The 17859-nt window shown below is 36.9% G+C and overlaps 2 protein-coding genes across 2 annotated transcripts in view; one reads left to right on the top strand and one right to left on the bottom strand.

Annotated features, from left to right (window-relative positions):
- Positions 1 to 356: 356 nt before the first annotated feature.
- The window catches only part of LOC132786430 (ras-like protein family member 10B), a 51204-nt gene continuing 33701 nt past the window's right edge, over positions 357 to 17859 (top strand). The window contains exons 1-2 of the mRNA XM_060792953.1: positions 357 to 463; positions 3089 to 3710. The gene's annotated coding sequence lies outside the window, so the exon portion shown is untranslated. The remainder of the gene's footprint in view (positions 464 to 3088; positions 3711 to 17859) is intronic.
- On the bottom strand, positions 13823 to 15537 carry LOC132786799 (casein kinase I). Its single transcript, XM_060793455.1, has one exon. It carries the CDS (start codon positions 15434 to 15436, stop codon positions 14261 to 14263), a length of 1176 nt encoding a protein of 391 aa, XP_060649438.1. The 5' UTR covers positions 15437 to 15537; the 3' UTR covers positions 13823 to 14260.

Genomic DNA, 17859 nt, shown 5'->3' on the forward strand with positions numbered 1-17859 from the left:
AGTATACATTTTCAACAGTCTGGCAACTCTGTGAACTACAAATATTCCTCACGTGCGTAGTGTTAAGATGACAAAAAAAGAACGGCATATGCAACAAGGGTCACGCTCTCACTTTCTGCTTCTCTCACGCTGCCAGGCTCTCTCTCTCGTTCTGTCTCTCTGCGCTCTCTTGTTTTGCACAGCTGCCAAATAAGAACAGCAAAGGCAGCAAGCAAAACAACAACAACAACAAAATATCAAGCAGCAGCAGAAGCAGCAGCAGCAGCAGCAGCAGCGACAGCAGCAACTGTTATAAGATCTCTGCGCTGCTTTCAAATAACTTCGATTTGAAGCCAGTCAAAAATGGTCCATCGACGTGACATGAACAGGCAGCAGCATCCGAATCCGCATTCGCAGCCGCAGCCCTTGTTGCTACCGTTGAACTGAACTCGCAAAACGTGCGCGCGTATGCGTGTGTGTAAGTGTATGTGTCTGTGTGATGCCAACAAAATCAGACCAAATGTGAAGTGTGCAGCAAGTCTTGAACCAAAATGAGTGCCGCCCAGCCCCGTTCGCTTCGCTCTGCGTGTGTGTGTGTGTGTGTGTGTGTGTGTGAGTGTGTTTGTGTATGTGGATGTCCTGCCGCTAGTTGGTGGTCAAAAGCACGCAGCAAAAAGATGTAACTGCTAAAATAGCAATGAGAAATTGTGCCAAATCACACACACACACACATACCGAGCCCAAAAAAAGGAAGAAATAAAAACAGCAAAGTCAAAAGAAATGGAATTTGAATAGTTAAGCAAGAAAAACTTGCTACAAATCTGCCTCAGTGTGTGTGTGCGTGTGTTTGTGAGCGAGTGAATGTGCGTGAGTGTGTGTGTGTGTGCACGGATTTATGCAGCGTTAGTTACATAAGTTATCATCATCATCAGCGGCAACGCAGACAGCAGACGAAGAGACCGTCAGATGGAGGGACAGACGGACAGACGGACGGACGGATGGAGGGACAGAGACAGAGACAGGGCAGACAGAACATCGTTAGCATCAACGCAGCCTGTTGGCGCGCATAAGTTGCCAGTTGATGTTGCCCTTGGCTTTGCATGCCGCTTCGGCATGCCACCAATAAGCAACAAGAACAGCTATGAAAATCGCATTAGTATCATCACTTCTCGACGGCAGCAGCAGCAATAATAATAATAACAACAGCAGAATCTGAAGCAGCAGAATCTGAAGCAGCAGAAGCAGAAGCAACGACAACAAATGTTACTCTCAGTTCAATTACCAAGGCAACAATCGTTTCAGTTACATTTTAATAACACACATACGCACTGTTGAACGTCTGAAATGCATATGTTTCCGTTTGCCTGTAGTGGCTGCCATTTCCCGTGTTATAATGCTCATTTTATTGTTATGATCTGAGCCCTGGCTGCCTTTTGTGTGAATTGTATTTATGCAAGGCTTTACGATAATTCTAGAACTTGACTGAATATAAATTTACAATACTTCTATGACAATAAGAATAAATGTATTCAACAGTAAATAAAACCGAATACATTACATAGTGAGAAATTTAGTATGAATATTATTTATTTTTCAATTACTATGTAATCCAATTTTATTGGTAATAGAAACGTTTATTCGAAAATGGAAATGAAGATATGCAAATACATAACATCTGTTTTAGACAATGATACTTTTAATAGCAAACATTTGAGTTATTTCGTTTAATTATATTTATCGAAAGCGTGCTATTTGTCTGTCTGTCCTTTTATCTATGTGAACATCTAAATATCAGAAACTGTAAGTGACGAGCTAAGTTAATATCTTTGACAACGCTTGTTATTGTTGAAAGCAGATCAAGTTTATTTTCGATTTTTTCGCATGCATTTTCGCGCAAGCAAATTGAAAAAAGGAATAACAGTAGTTGATATTAATAGCAACATTCTTTATGGTGCTCGAAAAGAAATATTTTATACGGCTAAAACCGATTGCTGCTGTCGGCTCTTTATTTAATTTCGTTGACAATGTAGTACCTTTTATACTTAATGGCATATTTACAGAAGATTATTATGTCGTTATACGAAATATAGATGTTAGTTATTTTCGGTATATTATTTCACTTTACTTTAAATAAAATACCGCTTTCCTCTTCTTTGCCTTATTTGAAAATAGGCTACTAACTCAAAGTCCAGCGGATTTAACTCTAAATTTTGTACTTGTTAAACTTTAGTATTTTCTCCTGATTTTACTCAATAACTACTACAAAATGAATATGCTGCGAAACGCAAAATACAATTAAAAGTTTTGCTCTACATTCCAAATATTTGTTGCTCATTTTTGAAAGCATTTAAAGTTATTCCACACAGAGTTTAGATTTCTGCAACAATTTTAAAGTTAAACGTAAACTCATATTTCAATATGTTGGTCTGTGGAATCTGCTGTTGTCGGATCGGCACTATCAAATTAGCTGCTCGAACACCAATAAGCTTCCAAATGACGCTGACGGCTGAGACTGACGTAGACTCTAAGGCTGAGGTTGAAGCTGATGTGGATGTTGATGTTGATGGCGACTCTGACTCTGACTCTGAGACTGTGATGGTGACGGTAACGGTAGCTGCTGCCCAGCCCAGGCAATTCCAGTGGTTGTTGAATTTTCCGCAATTTTCTCTGGTGAAGCTCATTAACAGCAACAACCGACAACAAACACCAGCTGTGCTATAGAAGTTTGATGGGTGTGTGGGCGTCTGAATGTGTGGGCGTCGGGGCATAAGGGGCATAGAGGGGCGTAGAGGGGCGTGCTTTAGTGTGTGGGCGTGACGATGCGCACATAACATTAAGTTAAAGTTAATTTCGAGCACAAAACATGAAGTGGAAATTAAACATGGTCCAGTGCAGCAAGGACTGAGAATTTCGACAGGGAAATGTTGATGGAAAATGGGCATTGAGGCGTGAAAAGCGCAGAATAAACGAAAATCGACAAAACACAAGCAAAATGCAATCAAAATTTAATTAAATTTGCATTAGCAGCAGCTCAAATGACAAATAATTTGATGGCCAAATCTATTTGTGTTATTCTTTAGCGATGTTAGCTAATTTTATAATTCTGTAGACGGACTAAAAGTGAGATAAACACATGTAACAACATCGTGTAACAACAACCACAGCAGTTATAAACCGACGTGCAACCTTTGACCCAACGAACATCCGCCAAAAAAACAGAAACAAAAACAAAAACTCGCATGCCAAGTGGCAGCAGCTGCGTTGTCACGTTTTGTTTTGTTATTTAACCATTAAAAAAAGGATATTATGTTGCTGCCAACATGAGCAGCGTCGACACCACCAACAACTGTAAACAGCACAAAGCAACAAATTTCAACAACGACAACAACAACAACAGCAACAACAAAAAGCAAAGCGAACGCGCTGCATAAAAACATAAACGTAAAAAAACGAGAAGAGGAGAGGAGAGAGAGAGAGAGAGAGAGAAAGAAACAAAAACAACAGCCAAATTCATAATGATGATGGATTAACTGTTTTGTTGCAAACTGTGGCAAGTGCGGCAAGTGTGGACTGAAAGGAGACCAACAGCGGAAACTAAAGTCACAACAGCAAAGGCAACATCATCGGCAACGACAGCAGCTGTGGTGCAAGTGGCAACTGGCAACTGGCAACTGAAAACTGGCATCTGACAGTGGCAAAGCAGCAAATGGCAAGAGCTCTGAGAGCAGAAGGTTGGTTCCTTTTCTTCATGTTCATTTTCTCTTTCCGTTTTTCCGTTTTGCACATTCTCTGATTTTCCTTGGCCCACTCTTTGCCATTATGTACATTATTTCTTTGGTTTCGCATCGACCAGCAGTCTGACCACAGACTTTGCATAAATCATTATTTATGCATTAATTATTAAAATGTATGCAACCAAAACAACACCAAAGCGAACCTCGATGCCAAAGACCACAGTCAGGTGCATAGGAAAAGAAAGCGAGAATGGCAATCATTAATCTTGGCCAACCTACGTGCTGTGTGCCGCATATCCTGTGCACAGGACAACGGACACTAAGATTATGCTTGTAATGCGGAAATGAGCTAGACTGCGACTAAGACACAAGCTACATGAAAAATTATGAGACTAAACCTTGTGTGAGGCACGTGGCGCAGTTTAACAATTGCCCAACATCCAACGATGCCATATTTTTTTTTTTGTTTCCGCTAAATTGAGCCATGAACTAATTATGCCTTCTTCTTAAGCAATAAGCTAACAAGATTTTTATATATGCATTGTAGCTACTGAATTTCCATCTTGAACTTTTTCCATTATGATTAGTAATATGGCGCAAACAACTTTCTCAAAGAAAGAAGGCATTCTTTGTGTATAAATTTATTCATATTTCTTACTTTGTATTTTATTTTGTGTTAATTAATTTTTGTTATTCCTTTCTTAAAGGTTAGCCGATGAACATCATCATTTATTAACCTAAAAGTATGCTACAATTTTATTAATTTCATTTATTAATAAGCAATTGGAACAGTAAAGCAAGTTAGTACCATACATAACACATTATGAGGAAACTTATTCCGATCCAACCTAAAGCTCATATCAGAAGGAAATATTTATCGTGAGTCAAATTTAACAAAATCGTCTTAGCGAAGCCTTGACGCTTTAGGTTAAAATTTAATGTAAAGAAATTAATTCATATGTCACAAACTGATGCGTCACATCTTTTAATAGCTAGTATACACAAAGTCATATAGATTGCGAATTAAATATATGTTTAATTATAATTGCTTATTACAAAACAATTATTAACTTTCCCTTGAATCGTTTCACCTCTTTATTTTTATTTATACCAAAATAATTGACAAATGCAGACTTAGAAATAATTTTTTGGTATATGTGTATTTTATGTATATTTAAAAACTAATATAAAATTAGGCCTTAACTTTAGGGTAAATTAGCAATGATTACATACATATGTATGTAAGTCTCTGGTTACGTTCAAAATATGTATATTTAAGACTAGCTTGAATTGTGTGTATTTTATGGTTATAACAAGTGGTAAAGTTACAGTTAGGTGTCCTCTACTGTGAGATACCCGCTACTCATTTAGAATAAAAGCAAAACAGTACGGAATTATTCTTAAAACAAACCAAATTGATATGTAATACATTTATATAGTACTATATTCTAAATATACCATAGAGTAGAAAATATACCGGATTAACCACCAAAGCATGTAAAGCCTCATTAGCCTCGTTTTTGGCCATACAAAAGTATTTATAAAATAACTACTACAATTTTTATCTGATCGCAACCAAATTTGTAGTAATTGAAATTATTATAGTTATTATTGTATGTACTAAAAATCTCTAGCTTCTAAATATCGCTTTATATTCAATTTTTTCGATTTTCTGGAGTGAAAGTGGGCGTGGCAAAAGCATTACAAGTGCTGTCGAAATAAAATGTATCCTTATAGTCTGTGAGATCTAGGTGTTCCCTCGGATATTGATATATCGTTTCAGTTGATCCAGAATATTCATGCTTTATGAAGTCGGCGATTAGTCCTTATGCCTGTTACATACGAGTATTCATACTACATTTCCTGCAGGCATACAGTTGTAATACCGTTCTACTTTATGGGTAGCGGGTATACAAACCTTGACCACTGTAATCAATGACAATGACAACGTAACTAAAGATAAGATAAAGTTTTAATTTTCATTTCTTCTAAAAGACGCTTTTACTATAATTGCATTATTTACAATAACATACTGTATACAACTGTAATGCTTACAATGTGTCCATGCCAATAATCACTTGCTTGTACGCTTTGGAAAAAGTTCTCTTGTTCATTTTTTGGCATAGCAAGGCAATCGAAACTTTCTTGGGGAGATTGTAGCAATAACTTTTCTAACATTTAAAATTTTTTGAAAATGCATGTTGAGCAGCTTATGCACTTGACTGGCAAAAGTTGTCCATACGCCGCGTTTGCTGAGCATTCAAATAATATAACACATTAAAACTAAAACAAAAAGGAAAGTAACGCAAAAGGAAAGGAAAAAAAAAGGAAAAGCAGACAAAACTAATAAAAACATGAGAGAAGTTGCTTCAATAAACAATTTAAGTAGATACAAACAGAGATCTGAAATTGCTATAACAATTTCGAGCACAAAAAGCCAACAATAAACAAAGAGAGAGGAAAAGGTTGCAACACAGTCTGGCGCATATACTTGAAACCGGAAACGGTGTGCACACATACATACCATAGATAAACACACGCACCCACTTACACACACACACACACACACACACACACACACACACACATGCAATGTGAATGCAACTGTTGGTTAAGTTTGCCAAGGATGCATGAAATAAAACTGCTGAACTGGGCATTGGCAAACAATTTCCACAGCTGTTGTTGTATCTGGTTATTGTTGTTATTGTATTTCGACTGGCTTTTCACCAGGGACCAACTCAAGCACTATGCGTGCTGCTTTGAAGATGAGTTTGCTTGGCTTCGTGCCCGGCATTAAATGAATTTCCCAATGAAGTCATCGTCAACCCTGCCCGATATCCTTTGTCTACCATTAAAGGAGAGTCTGTCTGTCTGTCTTTTGCGTGTTTGTTTTTTTAATACTCGTAGTTATCTCGTAAATAACAGTTCTTGTCTCTGTTTCCGTCTGTTTCGGTTTCGAGTTCTCTTCCTTGTTGTGTTTTTGTTTTACACTTATTATACGACAGCAGTCGAAATTAGAAATAGACATGCAAATTTCTTTGCTTTCTTCCATATTCAAATATACATATTAAAATACTTGCAATTACTGTTCAAATTAATGTGCTGGCCGTGCTTTATGAAAGTCTTTTAATTCTTTTAATAGTTAGGGATTTCTACTCCTATTTGAATTTGTTCAAAATTATAAATGCATTGAATACTTAATCATGCAGGATGTCTTTAATTTTTCTTTATGATTATGTCAACTAAATAAATATTTAATTAAATACATTAGACGACAAAAATGTATTTATAAAATATCAGCAATTAATGCTACAGCTTTTATTTATTTAAAGGCGAATATGACTTGTCAATAAAGAAAAAACTTGTTTTTTTATTTAAAATAATAAAAACTTTAAAAAATTTTGTATTTAATAGTTTTGCAAAATATAAATTAATGATTAAAATAAATATTTTCGAATTAATTTATATTTAAGACATATTCGGTAAATTATTAATAATTATCAAAGCTTCATTATTTAGCATATTAACAACAATTTGAGTGTCTAGAATCTGAACTTTCTAGTCTAGTATACAATAATCTTCAAGAATACTCGAATTACAAATTGTTGTTCTTGTTTACGACTCAGCTGCAAAGTCATCTGAGTAAACATATTATGTCCGATAAAAGTAGTGCAAAGCAAGCACTGCAAATCTGAGCAGCTCTTGTCTAAGCCGGTGTAATACTTATATTTCTGCATTTGGATTTAGTGTTGGGCTGTTTATGAACGAACGAACAAAAATGAATGAGTTTACCCTTCATCGTTTCATTTTTACTCAGTTATTCAATTTTGTTATCAGTTCGTTTTTGTTTAGTTGCTCAATTAAGATTTTTTGTTGGTTCCAAATAATAGAACATTTTTCTTTTGAAGAAAATAATTTTTTTAATAGAAAAGATCGTGTTTAAAATTATTAACCGGAGTAAAACAAGTAAAAAAGCTACAGTCGAGTGTGCTCGACTGTGAGATACCCGCTACCCATTTTGCGGTATTATTCTCAAAACATACCAATTATACTATAAAAATACTAAAAATATATTTTGGGGTATTATTATTAAAATATACTCAATATACTAAAAAATACTAAAAAATATACCAAATGGTATATTTGGTAAATCGATATAGTACCGCATTCAAAATATACCATAGACGGCACAATATACCAGATTGTCGGCCAAAGTAACTCAGACCCTAGTAAGTACGCGTTTTTGCGCATACAAAAGTATTTCTTTAATAACTTCGACAAGTTTTATCTGATCGCAACCAAATTTTCAGGAATCATAAATACTACAGTTAATATTATATATACCAAAATTCACAATTCTAGCTTTACAATTACGCTTGTTATTCGATTTTTTTGATTTGCAGGGGCGGAAGTAGGCGTGGAAAAAATTTGAAACAAATTTGTTCTGCGTGCAAACATAACAAATGCTGTCGAAAAAAAATTATAGCTTTATCTCATATAGTCTCTGAGATCTAGGTGTTCATACGGACAGACGGACAGACACACAGATGGACAGACGGACATGGCTAGATCGTCTCGGCTGTTGATGCTGATCAAGAATATATATACTTTATGGGGTCGGAAATGCTTCCTTCTACCTGTTACATACATTTCCTGCCGGCACAAAGTTATAATACCCTTCTACCCTATGGGTAGCGGATATAAAAATAAAAAACAAACTAAATATGAACGAAATCGAACGATGACCGAATGAATCGATAATCGGAATCTAATACGCTTATCGAGCGATAAACAAAATTTTTATAAAAATCGAGCGAACGAGTTGAACGAACTTAGTTCGCTGATTTAAAATCAACGAACGAACAACTAAATAAAACATTGTTTGAATTTGTTATGCAAAAATTGTTAAGCATTCAAATTTTTTCAAATCAAATAATCAAAACATTTCTATCGCTATAACATCAGTTAAATATTAGTTTCCGGAGTATAACAATAGTGATTTGTGTTTGCACACAATGAAGAGTATCAAGAGTACTCTACCAGTAAATTGCAATAAATTGCAGTGCAATTTAAAGAGTGATTCAGCTAAAAATGTACTGAAAAATGTAGTGAATTGGTTGTTTGTAGAACACGCGCCATGGTTCATTCATATTTTGCGACCATTAACTAAGACAAATGAATGAAGAGCGAACACGCATAACTAATTAGAGACACGTCAATGCCTCCGTTCTAGAAAGAGAGAGCGCAGGACAGAGAGGAGAAGGAGTGAGCAGAACACTGAATGTAACTAGGCAGGCTAATCCGAGTATTTAGCCAATTGAGTATCGCTTGCATGTGAGCGACCATTTTATGCATTATTAATGCAGCCAGCCTGTGAACTTGCCACAGCTGTCGTTGCGACAACGGCAACAACAGCGAATACAGAGAGCACCGTGACTACGGAGATAGTAATTAATGACCTTGAAGTTAACTTTGAAAATTGTTAATACGTCGTGGCTGAATACAAGGCGGAGAATTCTGCGCAAGGGTCAAAGTATCTGTCCCTGATAAGGGCGGCAATCAAAGCAATTAAAACAAAAGACACAAAGTGTCTTAAGTAGATGGCTCTTCTCTCCTCTTCTCTCTTATCTCTCCTCTTTTCCAACTTCACAGTCTCCTGCAGCATTTTAGCTAATTTTAGATGCAAGCGACAATAAGCTCAAAGCAAATGTTGAGCAATTAAAAAGGGTTGACAGATGTCAGTGTGGACGTGGCAAAAACAACAAAAACAATGCACAAAATTCAACAACAAAATGCGAAAATAAAATTCATCTAAAAAAAAAACTTTTCACAAAAGCCGGCGATGTTTTCCACTCTTTTTCAAGCCCACTTTGCATTTTTTTCGCTGTGTACCTCAAAATTGGCTTAATAGCCAAAGGCTTTGGCCAACTCACATACACACACATACACAAACATTGTTAGCTGTTGGCGGCAGGCATCGGCGCTGTCGTTAAAAGCTAGAAAAAACAAGAAAGAAAAGTTTTCAAAGTCTTGACGAAAAGCAAATACTCTTTACAACCCACATTGTATAATTTGGTAAAAAAAAAAAACATTTTAAAAATATAAAAAAAAAATTACAATCCTTCCATATAATTTACAGTTGATTAGTTAATTAAATAATTTTAATATTAAAGTAATTTTATGTTCTTTAAATTACCGTTTGCTAAAAATATCGTTGACAAAATAAAATTTTTTAAATATGATTTCTCTTTATTTCAAAAATAATTCCCGTGACAAATTTCTTCATTAAATTTGAATAATATATGTTACTTTTAAAACACGCGAAATAATTTACTCCAAAATACCAAAATAAACAGTCAGACAGTTTAAAAAATCCATTATTTATCTTAATAGGTTACACTTTTTATGACCAAACTAAAATACCCATTAGCCGGGATTCAAAATGAAAACAACAATGAAACTTTAGACAAAGTTTTGGCCCCGTTTTTATCGTAGTTATTGCTATTGTTTTTTTGTTGGTGGGTTGTTGTTGTTCTTGGCGATTTGTTGTTGGGTTGTTTGAGTTAATGGCTTTATGTATGTCAATAAAATCAATATTTGCTTTGCCTTTGCGACTAAACGTTCAATTAGCGCATCAATCAAAGCCTTATTAGATTAAATAGGGGCACATCCAATTGTTTAGTTTAAGCCTTGAGCTCCTCTCAAATGGCTTTAGTGGCCTTTTCCCAGGCTTCTACTTTGCTTTGGCAAATATTTGTCTAATTAGCAAATAAGTTAGACACACACACACACAGAAAGCACATACAACAAACTGAGCCCCCCAAAGAGAGGAAATTGAGCGTTAAATTGTGGGGATTGTATTATCTTAAGAAATTGACTTAAAGTCAAAGTCAGCGGGAAGTGAGTTTACTTTAGATACAAGCACAATAAATAAACCAGAGACGAGCAATGTACACAAAACGTCAAAGCTGGCTTTAAAACAGTCGCAATTTGCAGTCCCAACTCTATTACTCTGCTGTGTGTCCTTTGGCACAAAACCGTAATCGTAACGAATGAGTAGAAGAGTGGAAGAGAAGAGAACGAAGAGAAAGCCTAATTTGCTTTGATGAGTTCACTGCAAAGAGGCTCAATTTTCGGCTCAAATTGCAATGCATAGACAACCGGATAACCATTCTGGCATTGCACTTGCAACCGCAATACATGGCGTATGGCTAATCAAATTACAGGCGCCGTTGCACACACACGTACGCATAACCAGTGAGCCACACACACACACACAGGCACACAGACAGATTCGTTGGCAAACTGCATTAAGAACATCAGCCCCATTGCCAATCATTTATGCGTATTTAAAAGCATTAAGCTCTGTGCAGACACATTAATCATACGCCACATGGAACGTGCGACGTGACGGCGGCTGCTTATCGACTCTTCACACACACATACACACACGCACACAACATATTCCGTTGTCCTCTCCTATCATGCAGGACATTCGTTGTGCCTTGTTGACGGATTTACAATAGCAGCTGCTGCTGCTGCTGTTTCGTGTTTCGCGTTTCGTGTCGAACGTTCATCTGTTCATCTCTTATTCCAACAACCAATAACAACAATCCGCGCCACAAAGTTATGCAATTAAATCCGTATTTCGGCGTAAGTCAGCATGCTTGAGTGGCGTCTCAATTTCCTGGCATTACAGGATTTAAATTATGTTAGCGTTAATAAATTAAGTCAGATAGCACTTAATAGAACTCAATTCAACGAAAAGAGAAACGCTCATAAAACAAAAGATGTGCATTCATTTAAATTGTTTGCATTGCTCGGACTATAAATAAGGAAAAACATTTCCTGCATCTTTGAATAATATTTAAAAATTGTTTTATGCCAACACAATAGTCGACAATCGTTCCCAGCTTTGCACAAAAAAGAAATGAAAACCACACACACACGATTAAAAGGGCACACTAAAAACATTCCTACACCCCATGCAAAAAAAGTCATAAAGCATGAAATATTCTGCAGATTTCCAGCTATGATTGCCTTTATGGCACAATGGCATCTGCAGAATATTTTAATTAACACATCAACACATTTCGTATTTTATATTATACATTTTATAAACTGCCTTGAAAGAGTCTTCGTTTTTGTATTTTAATGCTATGAAATATTTGAATATTTTATTAAGTAAAATGGGCGAATGATGTTATTACATTTTATTTAATTAAACTTCTTTTAGTTCACATTTGTGAATATTGTATTTTATTACATTTACATTCATACAATTATTTATTGCTATTTTCAGTGAAGTGAACGAACTGAATAAGTTCACCTTCAGCGTTCTTTTTGTTTCTTTGTTCACTTTTGATATTTCGTTTGTTCTTGTTTACTTGTTCCATTTTCGAAAAGTCCTTCTATTCGAATTGATGTGACAACTCTTAATCTAAATCGAACGACTTAGATCACTAATCAAAAATGAACAAACGAACTTATTCAGTAAATTCCAGTTTTCTAAGTTTGACCCTCGGATATTATAATTTAATAATCAATAGTCATGCCATCGACCGAATGATGAACATCTTAATGCTAAGGGTAATCATTTGGCCATCTTTAGCCGCCTGAAATCGTTATTGACCTGTAAATCATTCGATTTCGTTAAGTGACCAATTTGAATGTCGCCCAAGCTGAAGCCCAAATGGACCCATCAACTGACATATCCTTTGCATACTCGTTCTTAATATGCTTGGTCATTGCCTGCTACTCAACTTATAAATAAAATACAAATTTGTTGCCATTTCGCTAAGCGGACTTTAGGGGATCAAAACGAAGACAACAAAAAAAACAAAAACGACTTCAGATAAGAATAGAGAAAAATACGTAATTTCAAATGGTTTACCGAAAAACCAAAACCAAAATCGAAACCAAATATTGCTATGCTTCAGCGCACTCTATGTGCGTGTGTGTGTGTGTGTGTGTGTGTGTGTGGAGGATATATGCAGCGGTTAGCATTAGGCATGCATCAGCACGCGGCAAGTTTGCGGATTTTGAGTATGCGGCATATAGGGGGATTTGGCTTCACCAGCGCGTTGGTCCCAAGACGCTGCTCAGCCAGGCGCAAACAAACACACAGACACAAAGAAAGTCCAAGCAGCGCCATGATGCCGCAGTACGTGCGACCAGGCGAGTTATTTATAGACTCATACACGCTTCTTATGTCTGCTCTACTCGCACTCACACTCGCACACATGCTGCCAGTGGGGAGTCTTATGAAAAGAGCTCATCTAAATCGCTTTGGGCCAGCAAATAGTTAAGTCGCCATTTGTACGAATATGTGCGAGTGTGTGCATGTATGTGTGTGTGTGTGTGTGTGCTCCATTTCACATTATTGCAGCACAACTAAGCATACTACTTATATACTTTGTCTTGCCAAAGATCTTGGCTTGGCTGGCCTTCTTTTCCCTCAGCTGAAACTAACAGCAACTCGCGGCTATTGGAGAGAAGGTTGGAGATGCTTCATCCGTTGCCGGTGCCGATTACATGCCCTGACTTGCCTTCTAATTAACCCTTTTATTAACAAGCTCTGACAATGTGTGTGTGTGTGTATGTGAGTGTGCGGAGTGCTCATGAGTTGGCATTATTTCAGCCAGGAAATATTCGTATGCCTTGCAAAACACAAGTCATACTCTTTTCGGGAGAAGCTTGCGAATAGAGAAGGAAATAAAATGCAAGCAAATGTGAATTTCCAGGATCAATACGTCGAACTTAATCCAAAGCGGAGCGATTATCGGAATAATCCTGTATTTCTTAACATAACAAATAACAATACTTAACTTCTTCAATCCCAAAAATCTTGAATCTTACTAATGACATAAATTTTCAATTTAGTTTACTTATATATTTAAGAATATTTATGAAATGCTTATCTTGGAATCGCTTAGAGTTAAGGGAAGATCCAGAGCTTTAGCAAGTTTCCACACAAAAGAAGATTCGCTTTACTCAATAATTTTGTTGACTAAATCAAGTATCTTAACCTGAAAAACGATAAATGTAACGATTTCAATCATTTTGGAGAGTATATTCCATATTTATATGAAATATAAAAATCAATTAAATTTTGAAATATTTTTTTTTATTATTTTTAGTGTTTTAATACTGCCAGAAATCAACAATTTTACAGATAAAGTAAATTGAAAGAACAATATTAGCCAAACTATTATACAATTAGTATAGCAGAGCAGAGTGAGCTAAACATGCTATGAATAACAGAAGAGTATTCAGATTTCACGGAGACCAAAAGACAAAACTCCGCGATGATGAGACAAAAAAAGTTGCGAGAGTTTGAGGTTCGCCGAATGGTTGCCAATTATGCGATGAGCTATTGATTTGATAAACAAAGGATAGACGGCGGTCGGTATCTCTCTCCCTCTCACAATCATTATCTTCCTCACACCAACACACTGACTAACAACACACACGTTGAACGGATAACGGGTAATGGATAAAAGCATGCCAAACATAGTTAGCTTGCAGTTAATTAAAAAGGCGACTTCTCACTCCCCAACCTTTTCCCGCGGCTGCTCCTCAAGAGGGTGATGATGATGAGGCTGACGTGCCATTGATTTACGTTCCCTCCTTCGATTTCGCTCCTTATCCTTATCGTATTTCTGAGTTATTCGGTTCCTTTGTTGAGCCATCTCCAGCTTGATGTCCACCCAATCGTACAGATAGTCGTAGAGCAGAAAGTGACTGCGAAAGAGTTTCTTAAACAGTTGACGCAAAAACACATAGTCTGGCTGCTCGGTAAAGTGCAGACCGCGACAGTATTTCATGTAAATGTGAAACTCTGACGGCACCCCAGCACATAGAGCACTTAATTCCAAAGTGGATTTGCTTTCGGCAATCTTCTCATACTTCTGTACACGTGTCTCTGCATTAAGTCCCTGCCAGGGCAGGCGACCACGCAAAAAGTAGAGCAGCAAGTAGCCCACAGATTCCAGGTCATCGCGACGTCCCTGCTCCGCAAAGTGGGCGTGCACCGAGGCGTAGCGAGCGGTGCCAACAAGCTCGTGTCGCTCATTGTAGGCGATGTGCTTGCGGATGCTGGGGCGATAGTAACGCTTGGCCAGGCCGAAATCAATCATGAAGACGCGAGTGCGCTGACTGCCCAGACCCATGAGGAAGTTCTCCGGCTTGATGTCGCGATGCAGCAGACAATTCATGTGCAAGTACTCGACACGTGCCAGTATCTGATCGGCCAGCATTAGTGTTGTCTTCAGGCTAAAACTGCGTGCACAAAAGTTCAACAAATCCTCCAGAGTGGGACCCAACAAGTCCACAACCAACACATTGTAGTTGCTCTCGGTGCCAAAGTAGCGGACGCGTGGAAATCCAATTCCACCCCGCAGTATATTATAGATCTTTCCCTCGCGCGGCAGCTGCGGATATCTGACATTGGTGCACTCCAACTTGACGGCAACCTCCTCGCCAGTCTGCACGCTGATGGCTCGATACAGTTCCCCAAAGGATCCACAGCCCAAGGGACTCAACAGTCGGTATCTGCCACCGACAATGCTATTGGGTGGCACCTGTTTGCCCAATTTACCCGGCGGTAGCTTAGCCTGCGATGCCTCCTGATGTCCTTGATCTCCGTGCAGCTCTCGATGCTGACGATGACGTCGCATTGCCTGCTGCTCAGATTGACAATCATTAGCGCATCGTTGCGCCATGCTTCAGCCTTCAGCTTTTGTGTTGGACTTGATGTTAAAGAAATGTATTGAATGTGTTGCTAGACATGACTAGCATGACTTGTTGTGTGGGGCAACTCCACAAAATATGTTACAATAATTGCGATGCTCGAAATTTCAATGCTACGTTGAGCAGTGAATCAAATTCTGTTGATGTGTATGTAAATGCAAATAAATACCACATCAAATATGAAATGTAATCAAAAACTATTCAATTAATTGATTTTTACTGGATTCGCAATTATTTGAAAATCTTTTTCAAATCAATCATTCAATTTGGCAATGCAAATTTAATTGAGCTTAAACTCCAAAACAACAAATCACATTTTAGCTAGTTTTTCGATTTTGTCTGTCATTCTTGAAAACGAAATGAACAAAAAATCAATTTCAACTTGCAATTCAAACAAATTAAATTTTAGTGAACATCAAATGGCATTTGTTAAATGGAATAACATTGAGCATCAGCTGCTAGTCCTTTAAATCATTTTCACACTCAGCTTGTGGATATTTGCCAATTTTGTAGTAAGCACACATTGTGTTACCCTGCACACAGTTGGCAAACAAAGAGTGTGCTTGATAAGTAAAGCAACTCTGGTAAAGAGAAAGGAAAATTGTCCAAAAAGGAATAGCTTGTCCTTTATTCTTAGTTTTTCTGTTAACAAGTGGTACCTCCTAGTCCGTCATTTGCTCTCCAATATTCTTCAGCTGACTAGTTTTCAATAACGTGCAGTGCAGCCGTCACTGCATCGCACACATCACTCATACGACCCGTCTTACTCGATTCGTTCCGTCTCTCGACTGCGCTTAAAAGTTGATTAATTTTTCAAATTGATTATGCAACCTGGCAGGTAGGACTTGCCTCGTGAACAAGCTGCACCTTATGGAGCTGCCACTCAATTGGCTTCACCTCCCGATTCCCTGCATGTTTTCTGCTTCCATTGCCTTTCCTTTTGCACTCGCAATTAAATTTATTTGCCATTTCGTGTGGCCCTGTTGGCCACATAATAACCCGCTCCACACTGTCGTTATTGCTGTTGCTCTTGTTGTTATTGTTGTTGTTGATGTTACAGCATTTGGATCGTCTTTTTCCCTTGCTGCTGCGCTGTGTCCATGTTCTCATAGGCCATGTTATGTGACATCCTGGCTGTTATCTCTGGGACATGTTCTTGGTAGTTTATTGTTGTTTTGCTTTTAAGTTTATTAGATTTATGACCAAACTATTATTAAATTGCCTTGCGAATGTGTATGTGTGTGTATGTGTGTATCTGTGTGGCACCAACGATTTACGATTATGCACAGACACAGCCAATAAGAGAGATCTACATGAACTTATTCGGTTCGTAAATTCGCATTAAAGAGCAAATGAAACACTTTAAATAATGTATTTTTAACAAGCCTAAGACAAATGAACTATCAAAATATGTAAAGTCAAGTACAAAAATTTATAGATATCCTACAAAAATGATTTAAAATTTAATTTTTTTGTAAAAAACATTTATTTAAAATAGTATTTCTGTTTCTATTCAATTTTATATTTAAATGTTATTAAATTTCTTATTAAACTAAATCAGTTCTGAACTACCAAAATGTTCGTAAAACACAAAAAATACATTTCAAATTTAATTAATAAATGTATTTTAAGTGTTTAAGATGAATAAACTGAGACATTCATATTTAATGCATAACTAATATAAAACCATAATTACAAATTATGAGCTACATAAATCTAAAGATAATGGTGGTGATAGTAAAGATAAAACTTAATCAGCTAGTAGTCCATAGTTTAATATTGGTAGAACGAATTAGGTAAACTAAGCCCTTTAAAAAGTGTTTGGCGATTACTAGCAACAATTTGGCAGCAGCGCCATCTAGTGTTCGATGTAAAAAGTTAACTCTGGGCTAAATATAAGGGATATCTTGACGTGGAATAAAGCAGGGTAAAATGAAATTGTTGAGCCAAGTTGAAAATCCTAAACGAATACAAAAACTTGACTTTGCAAATTTATAAGCAACTTAAAGAACTAAAGTCAATAGTCATTATATTACTCCCCCACTAAACGTCTCCCTTCCTTATGCTAAAACGGAAAGACGTATATTTAAGGACATTTGAAGGCATTTTATTGCGTTGACTTATTTAAATGCCAATTCATTGCTTTTACGCATATGAACACGTAACAAAGCTCCACAAATTAATTCGTTGCTTATAAAATGTAATAAATTAAAATAAACTGCCGCCTTGACAATTTTAATGCAAAATTTACTCGAAGCAACCCCAATCCGTTCTCCAATGTACATACATGCTTATAAATACATGTGAGTGTGTGTGTGTGCGTGGGGAGGGCTTATTTATGCGTGGGGCATAGAAAACCTCAGCGACAACAACAACAACAAAATACTTATTACAG

This window comes from Drosophila nasuta, chromosome 2R (genome assembly GCF_023558535.2).
Source record: "Drosophila nasuta strain 15112-1781.00 chromosome 2R, ASM2355853v1, whole genome shotgun sequence".
NCBI lineage: Eukaryota > Metazoa > Arthropoda > Insecta > Diptera > Drosophilidae > Drosophila > Drosophila nasuta.

Excerpts from the sequence above, each read along its gene's own strand:
- LOC132786799 (XM_060793455.1), bottom strand. The coding sequence starts at position 15,436 with ATGGCGCAACGATGCGCTAATGATTGTCAATCTGAGCAGCAGGCAATG.